Genomic DNA, 18,213 nt, shown 5'->3' with positions numbered 1-18,213 from the left:
AAAATTGCATCTTATTAACATTGTCATGTCACTAGAAAAAAGTCAAAACCATTTTTTTAGAAAATTTGGAAAAAAAAAACATAACAAAAAGTAATTATTTGCATTTTTTTTTTTTTTGGAAAGCATCACGAAAGAGATGCTTACTTGTGAAGTTTTCCGAGTAGGATGTTTCTTTGCAACGATTTCTATTAAGAGTAGCAAAACAGTGCTTACTTATTCCAGAGACGACATCCTCTCAGGTCATAGAACATGTTTAAAAAGATCAAATTCAAAAAATGAGGCTCGATTGGGAAGTTAAACAAATTACTCAAAAAAATGTTAGAAATTAAAATTTGCTTGCCTTTGGTAAATTCTCAAATATAATCTTCATATTAAAATGACATTAATAACTAATCTTTTAATTGTTTATCATGGGCATGCAAATTCATGTTGATGATCGATGGAATCGAGATTTACTTGTGCCTTTTTGCCGTTTTATGTATGTATTGGACAATATTATTTTAAAAAGTAGGTATAAGTTATAATTATGGAGCTTGGGAATTTATGCATATTTTTATTTATGTATTGAATGTCTTAGGTTAAATTTAATGTTTTTCTATCTTCAAAAGTATTTTTATCTTTATGTTTTATCATATTAAACGCTCATTGGTGCCTTACAAATTTCACTGAGGAGAAACTTCGTAATCTCATCTATCAAAAGAAATGGTTTATGATCGTATAAATTAGTGGAAATGGACTCATATAACCGACCCCGCCTAATGGGACTAAAGCTTGGTTTTGTTGTTGTTGTTATAGAAACTTTTAATCTCCTTAATTTTTAGTATCTATCTATAGAGCAATCTATAATATTTTTTGGTAAATGAGCTTCTCTTGGTAAAATACTTACGGAGGAGGGGTCCATCACAATTATGACTCAATTGTGTGAGCCCAAATGATAATGTGAAATCTTACAATTGGTGTGTTTTAAATACTATGGGATAGTTGGTAAATTAAGTATTAAGTGCTAAGCATTGAATTCAAATTTTGAGAATTAGTTCCAAATTGAATTTGAACCAACCCTTCACTATTTGGTATCTAATATTTGAATATGTATCGCTTTTTTTCAATTTTAACCTTTTTAATTCTAGGAACATAAATATTTGATAAAATTAATAAACAAATGCATAATATTAAAGTCTTAAATTTAACGTAAACAATATTTTCTTCTCATATATTTAATTGATAATTATAAATAAAAAATATAATTTATTACTATACAAAATTAAATTTATAATTTTAATTTTAATCACTTGAGTATTGAGTTTTTTGTCATTTAAATTTTAAGAAGGGATAAAATTAGAAAAGAGATCTCTAAGTATGAATCGAACATGTTTCCATGTCTAGCTACATCGGAGGAATTTTAAGAAAATTTAGAACTGCCAACAAAAGTTCTAATTTCTAATAGTTCACTTATTCAGGAAACTAGTCCAAACGTAGCATCTATTCAAAAGTCTTCTAGATCAAACAAACGCCTCTTATGTGTAGGAACATCTTTGTAAGTATTTCTTTTCCATTTGGATGAAAAAAGTAATGTGATGTAATAAAAGTAATGCACCGCAAATTTTTTCCTTAAGAATTTGGTGACAAAATCGATGAAGATTGGGCACTGCTTTAACAATTAGAAAAACCCTAGCCAAATTTATCTTTTTTATGGTTGACTGCTTAGGGAAAGAAAAGGAAAGTGGTTTAAATTTGGGAAGAAAGTAAAAGTGGGAATTCCATGTTGAATTTTTTTATGTAGGCGAGTTCAAAGAATTTGATTCCATTAATGAATAATAAATTGAGTATTAAATTTTTGACTCTACAAATTTTGCAAAACAATTTTGAGGGGGTAAAAAAAACTCATCCCTCCCATTATATAATGTACCTGTTATTTCTATATGAGTTGACAATTTCTTTGTGCATCCTACCTTCCTTATTCTTTGCTACACCATAATTTATTAGCCTTTATATAGGCTAATACGCAAGAGTTAAAGCTCTTCTCTTGTTATTTCTACATCGAAAAGTTGACAATTTCTTTGTACAACCCACCTTCCTTATTCTTTGCTACACCATAATTTACCGGTGCATGCGTGTTCATATTCAACATGTCACACCCATGAATTCAAATCAACACCACTGCACAGCCAACCTCCCCAACAAATCAAATTAAACGTACACCGCAGAAGGATCGAAAATATGGAAGTCGTGCAAGTACTTCACATGAACAAAGGCGCCGGTGAGACCAGTTACGCCCGAAACTCCTCCATTCAGGTTCGATTTTATTTTATACATCCATATATGTATGCATATTTAATTCTGTGTGTGTGTGTGTGTTAATTTTTTGCAGTTTACTGTTTAGATTAATTTTTTTTTTATTGGTTATACATATGCAGGGTAAAATTATATCCATTACTAAGCCAATAACGGAGGAAGCAATAGTGGGGATACTGGCTTCGGATTCGGCGACGAACATGGGTGTGGCGGACTTGGGCTGCTCGTCCGGGCCCAATGCCTTGTCGGTGATATCGCACATAGCGAGCACGGTGTGGGCCAAATGCCGGCAAATGGGGCGGCCATCGCCGGAGCTGAGGATGTACTTGAACGATCTCCCCGGCAGCGACTTCAACAGCGTGTTTGAGTCGTTGCCGGCGCTCCACGACAGTTTGAAGGCGAAGGAGGAGGCGGCTAGTGGCGGTGCGGCTTCGTTTGGGGCTAACTGTTTCGTGATGGGCGTGCCGGGCTCCTTCTACGGCAGGCTCTTCCCTAGCAACAGCCTTCACTTCGTTCACTCTTCAACCAGCCTCCATTGGCTTTCTCAGGTAAGTATTTAGTACTATCGGCAGAAAATTTAATCTAATGTGTTTTGGAAGAAGAAAGAATGTATTTGGGGTGGGAATGATTCAGGTTATATATATATATGAGAAGACAATAATTGATCCAAATGAAATTATAATCATATTCCTTGAGGTAATATGAAAGGTCTTTAAATAAAATATTGTTATGATAATTGTAATCATATTTTTTGATTAATAATTTTAGAATTTTGTAAAACTATAATTACATCTCGGAATATGAGAAGTTTATAATTATAATATAAATGTGATACATTATTAATCACTTGATGAAAGTGATTATAAAAGGAGAGGTTAGGGGTTGGTTCTATCTCAACCTATGATACTTATGTTAAATATATTCATTAAATTAAGTTGAAACATAAAGAAGAGTAAAGATTGTGAAATAGAAACAAAATCTGAAATATATATATATATATATATATTTAGAGGTTATGGATCAAGGTATGTTTTATTTTAATGTTAATGATTGTAAAATTATGAATTTCAAAGGTCTTAAAATTTTGATGTATGAATAATATTTATCATATTTAAATTTATGAAAATAAATAATTAATGAGTTGAACAGGTTCCGGGTGGATTGGAGAGGAAGGGGGAGGGGAGAACCATAAACAGGGGAAAGGTATACATATCGGAAATGAGCCCGGGAGGGGTGGCGGAGGCATACTCGGTGCAATTCCAGAAGGATTTCAGCGTGTTTTTGAGGTCACGCGGTGCAGAAGTGGTGAAAGGAGGGCGCATGGTGTTGTCGTTCCTGGGGAAGAGGTCGGCGGACCCTCCCACCGACGACAGCTGCTGCAGCCACTGGGAGCTCTTGGCTCAGGCATTAATGACCTTGGTCTCAGAGGTAACATGGTCCCCTCCTCTTACTTTAATCTTTTACTACATAACCTGAAGCCATGCATGCCTAATATCCACACAATTGCCAAACTACGTTATATATATATCTATATGTTTCTATTGAGTGGACCAAATTAATTAAATCGCCCCACATGCAAGCATTCTCATGTGCGAAATACGGAGTAGCTACATGCGACGCATTTGTACAATACTTATATGTAATTAGTCCATACGAGCCATATCTGATCCGTTTGCATATAAATAAGTACCCGTTGAGATCAGAAGGAACCACAACAATCACTATTCATTCATTTTTTATGGTTCGCTAATGGTAGAAAATATTTAGACAGACTAATCCCTCTGTGCGTCATGTATCTATTTTTTGGATTTAAAGCATGTGACAAATCGGATTCATTTTCCACTTTTTTCACATTCTAAAAATATAGACACATGGACTAACAAACTCTCGGATCCTTCATGTCTAGAAAACAGTCATAAGAACATGTGGAGGAAAGGTTCCTTAGTTAATTTCTCCAAAGAAACAATATCTATATTAGTGCTTACCCTATCCCTTCAACATATATTTTAAAGGAAAAACTATGTATAAAGGTGAAATGATCATGAGATGCATGAATTAATTAAAACCCTAATTTATAGATAGATTATATTCGAAATGCACACTAACCTAGCTTTCTTAACCTTTTATTTTTCTCCTTATACTTGATTGAAAGCCATCCCTACATGAAAGGATTACACAAAATGCATGTTTCAATTGATAGTTTTGATTGCAATCCACGCATATTGCACGTATTCAGGGACGTGTTGAAGAAGAGAAGGTTGATACGTTCAATGTCCCCTTCTATGCACCAAGCCTTGAAGAGGTGAGAGCTGAGATTGAAGCGGAAGGGTCATTTGTCATTGATAAGTTGGAAGCCATTGAGATTGATTATGACATTGGAGGTGACGACAGTAGCACTGCTAACAATTTTTCTGTCGAAAATGATCATACAAGAAGGCTTCAAAAGCTGGCTATGGGTCATAAAATGGCCAAGATGATAAGAGCCGTGGTTGAGTCCATGATTGAATATCATTTTGGTTTTGGAGGAGACGTGATGGACAATTTGTTTAAGAGATACGGTGACATTTTGGGTGATTACTTGTTGAAGACTAGGGCCAATAAGTTCATTAATTTGATCCTTTCTGTGATTAAAAAGGATTAATCAGTCTCGAAACAAGCTCCTTCGACCTCTTCTATGATATGTTTTGCTTATGTTCTGCTTCGATCTTCTATCACACATAAGTGTTTACTTATCAATGCTTTGAGCACTTAAATATTTATCACATGATAACAAAATAAATGTGTTAAGTTATATTAAAGTGCTTTAAATAAGATTTTGTTTCCATTGCATGAAAAAATCTTGACATGCATGCAAAACACTTGTACTAAGTACCATGTACCTGCGCATCTATACATATATAGTAGAAGGATCTAGGCCCTTCAAACAATATTACAAAATTATTTTCTTGATCGATTTTAAAGTGACTACTGCTCACTTATTTTATTTTATTATTAACATGCAATACCTTAAAAGTAAAAGCAATTAATTGACGATGTGTATCTAGTTTATGTCAATTTCATTGAGAAATATGGTGCAAATGTGCACATTTAAAATCAATGATATAAAATTAAGGAAATAAAGTCATTGGTATGTATCCAAGTTGAAATATGACAATTTAAAAGATAATATTACTTCAGGATTTACGTGTACATGGGTAGTACTATCGACAAAATTTGTCTCTAAAATTTAAATTTAAATTTTGCTCCAGCCCTAACCATATATATTCGAGAGATGAAGCTGAAGTTCTCTACGGTAAGGAAACTAATATAAAGTCGCACCCTACGAAAAAAAAATACAAATTAAGCTAGTCAATTTGTAGTACAGTTTATTTTTTGTAACAGTCCATTTGAAACTTGAGAAATATTAGGGAAAATAAAAGAAAATAAGAAAGATTCCACTTTTTCATGATTAGTTATCAAAGAAAGGGAGAAAGAAAATAAAATATATATCAAATCAATAATCAAAATAATAATTTTACATTTTTAATATTTAATTTGTACTAATTTTTAATCATATTATAAGAACTTTTATATTTTAAGTGGTATTTGATATAAATAGTGAAAAATAATTTTTTTTTACTTTCTTTACCTTTTTTTTGTTCCGGAAAATTCCCTCTTCCAAACTAGTCATAACAATCTAATATATCACATCGCCATTAATTCAACACAATTCAAATGAGGTGAGAACATCAACTTCTTTTTTTTCAGATTACGTTCTATATCAACGGGCATAACACATTTATTCTACTAATTCTACAGTAGCCCAAACCAGCCCTTTTTATTTTAAGGTCTTCTGGGTCTTCCCAAAGCTGCGACACTTGCAAGCCGATCAGAATTTCAAGTTTTTATTTAACAAAATTTCAATAATTTTTTTTGTTGAATTTAGAATTTTCTTCAATTTCTAAATTTTTCTTTAGCTTTTTTAAAATTTTTCTCAAGTTTTCTTTATATTTATTGTATTTTATATATATATATATATATATATATATATATATATATATATATTGTGTATATCTATGAATGATCATAGATTAAACTCATTCCCTAACACCACTTTACAAGATTATACTCGAGTTTGAGCTAAATTCAAGTCACTCAAGTATTTTAACGAGTCGAATTTGAGTCAAGTTTCAAGTTTAACATTTTCAAGTCAAGTCGAGTTTGAGTATTATACTATGTTGACTCGACTCGATTCGATTCGAATACGCCCCTAAATTTTTAAATTATAAAATTACATATTTTAGTCTCCTATGGGAGTACTTAAAAAAAGGATTTTATAGCACTTATCACTTAACATTGGTGGCGTTGTTCATAGGAGAGGATCAATTTTATAAATATAAAAAAATTTAGTGACTATTTTATAATTTAAAAATAAATTAGAAGATAATCATATATTATTTTATCATGTATTATAATATATATTAATTATTAATAAAATATAATTCAATTTTAGAATTAAGAACAAAAGTCATCTATTAAGCTAAACTAACATTAAAAATTAAAAATACTAATTTAGTTAATAATATTATTTCAATATAAATTAACATGACAATCATATGTTATAAATATAAATTAAAAACAAGATTATTTTTAATCAAAAAATAATATTACACTATTTTTACTTGAAAAAAATATTTTAATTAAAAATAATAATTAACATAATTTTAATTAAAAATTAATCATATATTATTTTACTATGAATTATAATTTATTAGTTATTAGTAAAATATAATTGAATTCTGGACTAAATAAAAAGAACCATCTATAAATTTAAATTAACATTAAATGAACTAAAATATTTAATTTAATTATTAGATTATTTCTAACATGAATTAATATGATAATCACATGTTATAAATATACATTAATGACAAGATTATAGTAAATTAATAAATAATATTATTTTATTTTATTTTATTTTATTTTATATGAAAATAGTTAATTTTTAATTGTTAAATTAATATAAATATCATTTAAAATTTTCATTGTAAAAAAATATTAATATTTTTATTTGAAATATATTTAAATATATATTATTTTTATAACTTCATTCTTTATTTAACAAGAACTACTTATTAATTTAAATTAACATATATTTTAATCTCTAGGAACATTTTTACACACTAGAGATTTTTGATCTAATCATTTTAAGCAAATTAAAAAATTTTATTTTTGAATGAGCGCCTTTTGTTTTTTTGAGGGAGCTCAAATTTGACATGTGCTTCTTTACCATCTTTAGTCAAACATGTTGACCGACTGTTGTGCAAACAATCCACAATTGGGACCAAGGAAGAGCCCAACAAGGCACCAACAGAGCTCTGCCTTTAAATGGGCCGACCAATTTTGCGTTTATCACTTTGATGAACATCGAGAAATTTGAGTTTACTTTTTAAGACTTTAATTTAAATTTATATATATTAAGAACAAATTTTAATTTTACACTAAATTTTATTTTAATTTATACATATTTTTATTTTAATTTTAAAATTTAAATTTATTTGAATTTTAAATTCAATTTTAAATTTTTTTATTTAATACTTACAAAAATGAATTATAAAGATGCAAATAATGGCTACCGAACAAAAATGATGCAAAATGATGCTGCTCAAATGGGCCTTGTAGACTAACCATTCATACCCCTATCAGGTTAAAAATAAGTCTAACTGTTACAAAATTTTAACTCGTGATTTGCCTAACTATTACAAAAATTTTCTAACTGTTACACCCATATTTTCAGCCTAATAATTAGGTTGTATGATTTTGTGCTTGATTTTAGGAATCCTCCTTTATAGACTTGTCCTTTTGATTGCAAAAAAGTTTCGATTTTTTACTAATTGACGACCATAAGTTGTATCGCATATTTATCATTAATTTCTTTAACAATAGAGTTAGATTGTTTAATTTGGGCATTATATCGAGCCAGACAAGATAGTCACTTCTCTCTCTTCCCGACTTGTTATGCTATGTTTTGAAAATTTTGACCAAAGAGTCTTGTCAAAAATGGTTATTTGTTCTTCATATATCTTTTGGATGGATTAATTCTTTTGATCATGTAATTTATGTAAAGCATGTATATGATCAAGCGAAATGCTATGATCGACCCCAAATGCATAAAACCAATCATTTCATTATGTTCAATTCTTATCTTCTTCAAAGTAAGGAGAGAAAAAATTACAAATAAATATATATATATTTATATATATATATATATATATATATATATATATATATATATATATGGCGCACAAATCTCTTCTTAGAAAATTTGTCTTTTTATAAAATTTAAAAGAAGATTTGTATCTCTTAAATAAGGGTTTCTGAAATTTTTTATTTAATTCATACCCTTTACTTATTATTCGATTTAGATTTAATACTTCCAACATATAAATCTATTTGATATGCATTAAAAATATTAAACAAATATTATATATATCAATTATTTTGAGTAAAAGACTATGTATGTTTCATTAGTAAATACTAAAAAATAATAAATGCACAATGAGAAATACACATCAAGCTTGGATCCTATTACAGTCAAGAATATCAATTCTCCTTTTAAGATCAACATATAATGCTTCAATTCTGGAATCAAGGGTGTCAAAACGTTGATTTATCTTAGCGCCATGATGGATGTGATAGAGCCTTTGAAATTCTTCGAGAAGAAGGCCTCCTTCCTCCAGAAGAACCTGAACTAGAACCTTATCAAACTAAACCCTACCAAACTCCAGTTTCCAAACTACCACAATCTCAGCCAATACCTTGTTTCATGGCTTCTCCGTATGATAAACAGTTTCCACCCTTGGAACCAAGGTCATATACAAATTCCAACCTTCATTCCAGACCATTCATCCAACCCTCTAAAGTTCAACCAGACGGATCAAGGAAGCTTCCATCCCAAGCTAAACAAGTTCTGAACTGGCAAACTCAGAATGCCAGGACACAGAATACAACGTTGACTGCCATTGACCACAAAGTTGATAAACTCATCCATCATGGCGCTCAGATAAGTCAACGTTTTAACACCCTTGATTCCAGAATTGAAGCATTATATGCTGATCTTAAAAGGAGAATTGATATTCTTGACGCTGAACTCAGACAATTCATTTCTGAAGGATACTTTGGATCATTGTTCAATGCTAAAGAAGAAGAAATCAGAAGACTCAAAGATGAAGTATCATAGATTGAACGAGAATATCATCCAACTCCCACACCGACCTACATACCTAAAGCTTTTCCATATGCTCCATCATATTCTTTCATTCCACAATCATCACCTGCACCATCCTATAGACAACCTGATTATTCCAAACATTTCAAATCCACTGCTGAAATCCTCAAGAAACATTCTCTTATTCCAGCAGCTCCCATTACTCCCAGATCTCCAATTCCAGCAAAACCTTTGCCCGTGATCAATCTCCATCTTTCCTTGCTGACCCTATTCCTGAAATACCCATTGAAGATAACAGTGATGTTTCCACTGAAACTGAAACATCATCCTCATCCTCAGATCAAGAGATTACTGATCTCACCCATATGATGATGGCATCTCCCACAGAACCATTATCATCCAGAACCCAAGAATTCCATGAAGAGACCGATACCACAGTTCCTATTGTGGAGGAACCCTCTGAAGCCACTTCGGCTACTCCTCAATCGGCTCCTCATCATTCAAACAATAATTCATGGTTCTCTTTTGATGGATTACCTCCAACTAAGTGGAAAGATAGAATTGGTGAATTCGATGCATGGATTGACCTCCAACTCTCAAAGCCCGGGAACACTTTACAATCAGTTCTTGTTGAATTTACATTCAGATTCACTGGAACATTGAGAGACTGGTTTTAAAGTCTTGGTGAATTCAGACAAGTCACATTCATTAACTCCCAGATTCCCTCCTTTGCTTTGGGTACACTCTACAGAGAATTTGTTGGTGATTCAGACATTCATGCCAATGTTGTTCGACAAGAATATTTTGAAATGAGATGTTGTTCTTTAAAGAAAAAGGATCTTGATTTTCATTATCAAAGGATGTCCAAGCGGTATTATCTTCTTGGTGGATTTCATGATGATAATCTCAGACAAGTTTACATTAATTCATTACCAGAAGATATTCAGCCAGATTTATAGAGAAAGATTGTTTCTCTCTCTCGACCTCTCAAAGATATCTCTTTAGGAGAAATTCATCAACTGGCACTCACTGCTCTTGAAAAGTTATGTGACACTCATCAAATGTTTTCAAAGATGATCAAGCAGAATCATAAGTTCACGAAGCAATGCAAAAAGCCCTACTTACAGATCAAATGCAAAGAAAAGGATTGCATCTGTAGTTCCAAGAAGAAGGAGCATTTCAAAGATTATGGTTCTGACAAACTTCCCAAGAAAGATCACAAGAAGAAGAAAAGATTTGAAGTCCTTTACGGCCATGGAGTGTCAGAAGAAGTTTGACAGCACCAAAATGAAGATGAGTGTATCCTTCTCTTATCCACTGGTTGATGAGATCTTGATCGAGCTCAAGATCGACATATTGTTCTTTGGATGAGGCTGGGATGAGACACTTGTCAAGAGCTGTAGTCTGGACGAACTCCTTGACTTGTGGTCTGTTGTGAGAGATGAGAAGTGTACGAACTTGGTTGGCTAGGGATTTCTTTCTTCGGAAAATGTTGTAAGGATTTACAAGAGGAATGGAGGTTTCCTGTATCTGAGCAGAATCAGGAATGTAAGAATATTCTACTAGGTTTGTAATTTTGGAGGAAGTGGTTTTCTTGATAGAGGAGGTAGAGAGATGGAAGAAGAAAGTCGAGCAGGTGTAATTTCTAAACTTTGTAAGTGAGAATCCATGGTTTGCGAGTTTCCCCTAAGAGCTATTTGTTCCTCGTTCTTCTATAGTTTATTTCCCCACATGGAATCACATTTGAAATAAATTACACGTGCATTACCTTCACATTTGAAATTCATGAACAAAATTTTGATTTTATACTTCATTAATATTTCATTTTTCACAAATTTTAATCATATTAAAAAGAAGTGTTGATTTTTATTAGAATTTAATACAGAAGAAAAATACAACGAAAAATGAGTTTCCTTCATATTTTCCTTTTCTTTCATTTTCCTGAATAAAATTCATTATCCAAACGGACTATAAATGTTATGGGTTAAGGTTTATGCAGTATTATTAATCGTAACTAACCCAATAAAAGATTAAAGTTTAGGTACGCATTATGTAATTTAATTACCATAACACGCATGTATGTGCTACTCTATTTGCTTCTTTAAAAATATAATTAATTAAAAAGAATTGAAACTTAAATAATAACACCTAAGATTCATTAGTAGTGAGTGTAAAATTTCCATACCCTAATAATCCTATTGAGTAGCATAAACAGGTTTATACTGTCCTTTAGAAGTATTGTAGGGCACATGGTAAATAATTTTCACGTGATCCGACCCCTAGCTATATGTATATATATATATACACCTCAGTATTCCAATTAAAAAGAAAATAAAATCAGGGAGCCAGCTGCATGAGCCAAGATTGATAGGTCACCGTACCTACCCAGTTTGGACGAGACATACCCCTAAAGTTAAGGGCATACAACAAGGGACTACATCCATTGTTGACTCTCCTCCCCACTAATTCCTGTCTTCCATTTGGTTTGGGAGTCTTAATTAAAAATTGAATGGCCCACTTGTCCATTTTGAAATTTTGGAAAAAAATAACTATAAGGAAAACATTTACCTTATATTTTAAAATATTTTAAATTTAAATATGTATTAAAATTTTAAATAAATTAATATAATATATTATTTTATTCAAATTCATCGTCCAAATTCAAATCTAAATTTCAAAATTCGTGCTTCTAAACATAGTATTACGATGCTAGGTATATGATGTGTCACTGCATCAAAGATAAAGAGGAGGGACTATGAACCCCTAGCATTCCCTTCTCTAATCTTCTTTAATGATGTTATGTTCGTGATATATGATATTACTGAAAGCATGACAGATCTACAATGTCTTGGCAGCATCAAAGATAGAAAGACAAACTGTAAACCTTTTGTATTCCCTTATCTGATCTTCTCTAATAATGTCATGTTCACGATACATGGTATCCACGGAAAGTGCAATGTGTTTGTCCTTTATAAAGTCTACAATATTTTAAAGTATCATCGCTTATGAATCAAAGATGAATTACTTTGATATTGGTGTATAATTTTAAGTTTAGATTTAACATTGTCGCAGCATCTCGGAGAAGAGTCCGGAGTGGCGAGAAATAATAATATTAAAAGTTCGATAGAATCGTCACTAACCTGTTCTTTACCTAGGTGTACTTAATTTACCTAATTACTACTCGTTGATTGGTCTCTGAACTAATCCTAATCTAATGAACCAGTAATCTCAATCTAAATTTACAACAGTTGAGATCGAGACTTTACTTTTGTAAGGGGAAGGTATCAACACACCCTACAAACCCGTTCTACGAATAGTACCTAATTAATTATGAATTATTCTTAAATTGAATCCAATGGTCTTTAATTAACTCTTTTAAAATAAATAAATACATGAAATAAATAAATAGACAGCTAAAAAGAAAATGAAAAATGAAGTGCGATTTAGGAATATCCTAAGACTTCCAAAGGAGGAGAGGAGATTTTATTAGATAAACCTTCCTCATAACTAATAAAGGTAATGTCTGAAATACCTCTTTATCATTTGTTTAATTATTGGAAAGCGCTCACACAAAAATAGTATATATATATATATATATATATATATATATATATAATAAAAATTATCAAATTTGAGCAAAAAGAGTTTTTAAAATATTCCTAAATATTTTCCAAAATTTTGTAGAATTTTTTGTGAAAATTTTTCAACATTTTTTCAAAATTTTCTCATATTTTTTAAGACATTTCTTCATTTTTTTTTTTTTTGTATTTATTTTTTCATTTTTTTGTTATCTATGTCAAGATAACTCAAATATTTTATTTATTTTTAAAAAAATTAAAAATCAATTTTTTAAAAAAATTTAAACTAAACCAGCGGTTCAAAAATCAGAACGAGTCTAACCCACTTGGGGTGGCCCATGTGTTTGCCAGCCATGGAGACACGTGGCTTTATTTTATTTTATTTTATCCTTTTCGAGTTTACTATAGCAAGGGGATGTGTGAAGTTTGATACGAATTGTTGACTTGGCAACAATCTAGCCGTCTAAAGAAAACACAGAGTACGCGGCCAGGTTTACGCCTGTTAGAGATGGAGCCAGAAGACAGCCAGGAGACAACGCATTGCAAGCTTGGAGCTGAGTAAGAAATGCGGTGGAATTTATCTCTCCATTAATCTCTTCATTATAAACTTCCATTTGTATTTATTTTATTTAATTATGATTTAAATTCAAAGCCTATAAAAGGAGGGTTGTGGAAGATGTAATACACAGCACAGAATAGTGCAGAGAGAGCACAGAGAAGCTCAGAAAGAGCAGAGATGAAGTAGGGAAGAAGAGAGAGAGAGAGAATTGTAATATTTTCCGGCGAGATAGTGAATTTTTGGTGTGTGCTCCATGAACGTAGGTTGTTATTGACTGAACCACATTAAAATTTTTGTGTCACTTTGATCAGGATGCTCACAGGTTCCTAATAAGTGGTATCAGAGCTCGGTTGGAGCAGAAAATCCAGATTAGAAGTGATCCCAAAATTCAGAACTCTGTCCAGTAGATCAAAACTGCGTTTTGAGGCCACCATTGCATTCAGCTCGTCGAGACGAAGAGAAGGATGCTAGCCGGAGCTCCAAAGGAGTTTAGAAGAAGCCGCACGCACCCTCCCAAGCCTTGCCGGAGCAAGACACCTCTTCACGCGCCGGCGACCGGTCCCTCACGCACTTAATGTGTTGCATGCGTCTTCTTCGCCCGATCCGTCTCGACCCAACCCAGTTCAGTCAGACCCAACCCTGCAGGTGACTCAGACTCGAGTGAACCCGATATCCGATCCACGATCTAGATTTGATCCACCACTCAGAACCAGCCATGTCAGCGCTGCTGCGTCAACTGCCACATCAGCAGGAGTCTACCTCATCGGCAGAGGCGCCACGTCAGCAGGTCCTGCCATGTCAGCTACCATGCCATGTCAGCTACCATGCCATCTGTGGGCATCTGCCACATCATCAGTGGGTCCCACCCTACCACGTTAGCGCCACGTCATCAGGTGGGCCACCACAGCCACGTCATCTCAGCAAGTGCACACGTCAGCAAGCTTGACCCGATTTGACCAAACTTTGATCGAGCTTTTCAGAATCGTTTTGGGTTCGTTTTTCAAGTGACTTGAACCATTTCTAGGGTTTTCGATCATTTTGGATCCAATCGCACTATCCATTTGAGCTAATTCCATCTCTAGATTAGTGAATCGATATATCGAATGAAAAGAGCTTAAAAATCGAAATGTTCAACGGGAACAATTTCGGTTTCTGGAAGATGCAAATAGAAGATTATTTATTTGGGAAGGAATTGCACTTACCATTGAAGGATAAGCCAACATCCATGAACGAGGACGAGTGGGAATTTCTTGATAGAAAATCCCTCGGAGCTATCAGAATGACGTTGTCAAAATCTGTGGCGTTCAATATCACGCATATAACATCCACCAAGTTTCTGATGGATGTGCTCTTTAATATGTACGAGCAACCTTCAGCCACAAACAAGGTACATCTCATGAAAAGACTATTTACGATGAACATGTCTGCAGGTGAGAGTTTCAGCAAGCATTTGAATAACTTTAATGACTTGTCTGATCAACTCGCCTCAGTCAAGATAACGTTTGATAATGAGATTCGGACTTTACTGATTCTCAATCAGTTGCCTGAAAATTGGAATGGTGTCATCAGTGCCATTAGTAGCTCCACAAGAAAATCGAAGCTTGTATACCATGAAGTCGTCAACATGATTTTGACGGAGGAAATAAGAATGCAGCCGAACCATAGCTCCAATTTGAGTTCAGCCTTGAACATGGAGAGTCAAGGCAGAGGAAACAGGCATGGACGATCAAACAACCGCGGCAGATCTAGGCCTAGGCGGTCTAAATCCAGAAATCTCAGAGGTACTCAGGACACAGGTTCCCAGAGCACAAAAGTTATTGAGTGCGGGAACTTTGGCAAGACTGGTCATTACAAGAACCAGTGTAGGAGTCAAAAGAAAGAATTCGAGACAAGGGCAAAGATAGAAGCAAATATTGCTTCCGAGAATGATGAGATGTTGATTTGCTCTTTGGAAAGCAAGCAGAAGTCTTGGGTCTTAGACTCCGGAGCCTCATTTCATGCCACATGCTGCAGAGATTGCCTAGAGAAGTACACACAAGGTAATTTTGGTAAGGTGTACCTTGGCAACAATCAACCTTGCGACGTAACCGGCAAGGGAGTTGTGAAGATCAATATAAACGAGTCAGTATGGAAGCTGAAGGATGTCAGGTATATTCTAGACCTGAGAAAGAATTTTATCTCAGTTGGTCAGCTAGCAGATGAGGGATACACGACGAAATTCATTGGTGATGAATGGAAAGTTTCAAAAGGTGTACTAACGATTGCGCGAGGTAAGAAAAGCGGAACACTTTTTCTAACCTCCAATGCCTCCATGTCTATTTCAGTTGCTGCAGGAAATGGTGACAGCAACATCTGGCACCAACGACTTGGTCACATGAACGAGAAGGGACTCAAGGTGATGCACTCAAAAGAAAAATTGAGTGGTCTACAATCAGTGTAGGTTGACATGTGTGAGGATTGTATAGTCAGGAAACAGAAGAGGGTTAGTTTCCAGATGAACACTCATGTCCCAAAGAAGAATGGACGAGAACTGGTCCACTCAGAATGTGTTGGGACACATCAGCAAAATACCAAGAATCCTCAGGTGGAGGAACCAGTGGAGCAGATCGTCGCACCATCATCTCCTACTCCCGGAGCTTAGGAGATCGACTCGGTCTCATATACCAAACAAAAGGTATATTGATTACTTACTTCCTATAGATGGAGGAGAGCTTGAATGCTACGATGAAGCATGTCAAGTGGCAGATACGAGCAAGTGGGAGCTTGCGATGAAGGATGAGATGAAGTCCCTTACCTCCAACAGAATGTAGAAGTTGTCCAAAGGCCTTCACAACAAGTGGGTGTACAAAATCGAAGATGAGCATGACGGCTCTAGAAGGTACAAGCCTCGGTTGGTAGTCAAAGGCTTTGAGCAGAAGGAAGGGATTGACTACACCGGCATCTTCACACCAGTTGTGAAGATGACAGCCATCATATTAGTCCACAAAAATTGAGCAGACCGGAAGGTGGCGACTATAGAGAAACTAAAGTTGTGTTCAACTTCAGTTGGTATTCACGTCTGAAGACATATTTTGAGCACATCATTTATTCATGATACTAGTTGAGGAGGCGTCTCTGTCTCCAAGTGGGAGATTGTTAGAGATGGAGCCAGAAGATAGCCAGGAGACAACGCGTTGCAAGCTTGGAGCTGAGTAAGAAATGCGGTGGAATTTATCTTTCCATTAATCTCTTCATTATAAACTTCCATTTGTATTTATTTTATTTAATTATGATTTAAATTCCAAGCCTATAAAAGGAGGGTTGTGGAAGATGTAACACACAGCACAGAATAGTGCAGAGAGAGCATAGAGAAGCTCAGAGAGAGCAGAGAGGAAGTAAGGAAGAAGAGAGATATAGAGAGAGAGAGAATTGTAATATTTTCCGGCGAGATAGTGAATTTTTGGTGTGTGCTCCATGGACGTAGGTTGTTATTAACCAAACCACGTTAAAATTTTAGTGTCACTTTGATCTGGATGCTCACAGGTTCCTAACAACGCCACGTCGCCTTCTGAAGGCGCGATCCTAGTTGGGTTAGCTGGTTTGAATTTGGTTACGGTTGAATTGGGCCAAGAGAATGGGTTGATGGGCTTGGATTTAAGATTGGGTTGTAGGATAATTGGGCATTGGGCTTGGCTTTAATTAAATGGGTTATAGGACAATTGGGCTAGGCTTGGACTTAATTAAATGCGGTTCAACCAATTGGGTCGAGTCCAATAGGCTCAAGCTAAGAAACAAGTTTATTGATTTTAGTTCAATTGGGCTTGGGATTGGATTAAAAGTTAACGGTCAATGGACCTAGATCCAAGTTAGACCTAGGTTTTGAGTCTTTGGATCAAATGATTAAGATCCGAGTTAAGTTGACCCAAATTTGGGTCAAATCTTGAGTAATCGGGTATGGCTATTTAGATTTGGGTTACTGAATCTAAATGTGGTTAATCAATCTTGATTAAATTTCCTACTTGCATTCAAATCGCAAAAATTAAAATTTAAAATTTTGTAATGTTAATTATCCAAGAAACAAAACAGAATTAAATAAAATTAAAGGAACCAACATTTGTCTTCTAACTCCTCCAATCTTTAAGGTTGGTGCTTTGAATCTCCACTACCAATTTTCCCACTACTTCTACAATTTAAAATTCTTGATCTTCTATCTTCCTTCACCTTCTCAACTTCAAGGACTCAAACTCTTAGCGATTCTTCTCTGTGTTTGTTTGTATCTCTCGCCCTCATAAGCCTATTTATTGGCTTGGCTTGGAGATCAAGTCAATCAATTCTGATTTGACTAATTTGTGTTGGCATTAAACTATAATTTCACCACATGTTTCTTATGTAAATTCTCACATTTTTAATTTGTTTTTTTACTTTTGTGCTTCTAGGTAAAAGATGAAGATGGTGTCCCACTTTATTTTATTTTCTATTTTTTTTTTAAAAAAAATAATGTATTCAATTTTTTAGTTCTTTTCATGTATTCAATTTTTTTCTTATATTTTTTCACATTATTGCATTAATAAATTATGTCTATATTATATAAGCTTTGA

At 33.8% G+C, this 18,213-nt stretch overlaps 1 protein-coding gene across 1 annotated transcript; it reads left to right on the top strand.

Annotated features, from left to right (window-relative positions):
* Positions 1-2,217: 2,217 nt before the first annotated feature.
* LOC131162839 (probable jasmonic acid carboxyl methyltransferase 2) lies at positions 2,218-4,933 on the top strand. The gene is made up of 4 exons (XM_058119446.1): positions 2,218-2,292; positions 2,415-2,840; positions 3,442-3,720; positions 4,529-4,933. The coding sequence occupies exons 1-4, from the start codon at positions 2,218-2,220 to the stop codon at positions 4,931-4,933; spliced, it is 1,185 nt and encodes a 394-aa protein (XP_057975429.1).
* The last annotated feature ends 13,280 nt before the right edge of the window (positions 4,934-18,213 follow it).

This window comes from Malania oleifera, chromosome 8 (genome assembly GCF_029873635.1).
Source record: "Malania oleifera isolate guangnan ecotype guangnan chromosome 8, ASM2987363v1, whole genome shotgun sequence".
Taxonomy (NCBI): domain Eukaryota; kingdom Viridiplantae; phylum Streptophyta; class Magnoliopsida; order Santalales; family Ximeniaceae; genus Malania; species Malania oleifera.
The sequence above is the reverse complement of the archived record's forward strand: the minus strand, read 5'-3'. Positions and strand labels throughout refer to the sequence as shown.

Coding starts and splice junctions, on each gene's coding strand:
- LOC131162839 (XM_058119446.1), top strand. CDS start 2,218: ATGGAAGTCGTGCAAGTACTTCACATGAACAAAGGCGCCGGTGAGACC. Junction 2,293..2,414: donor CCCGAAACTCCTCCATTCAG/GTTCGATTTTAT, acceptor ATACATATGCAG/GGTAAAATTATATCCATTAC. Junction 2,841..3,441: donor GCCTCCATTGGCTTTCTCAG/GTAAGTATTTAG, acceptor TGAGTTGAACAG/GTTCCGGGTGGATTGGAGAG.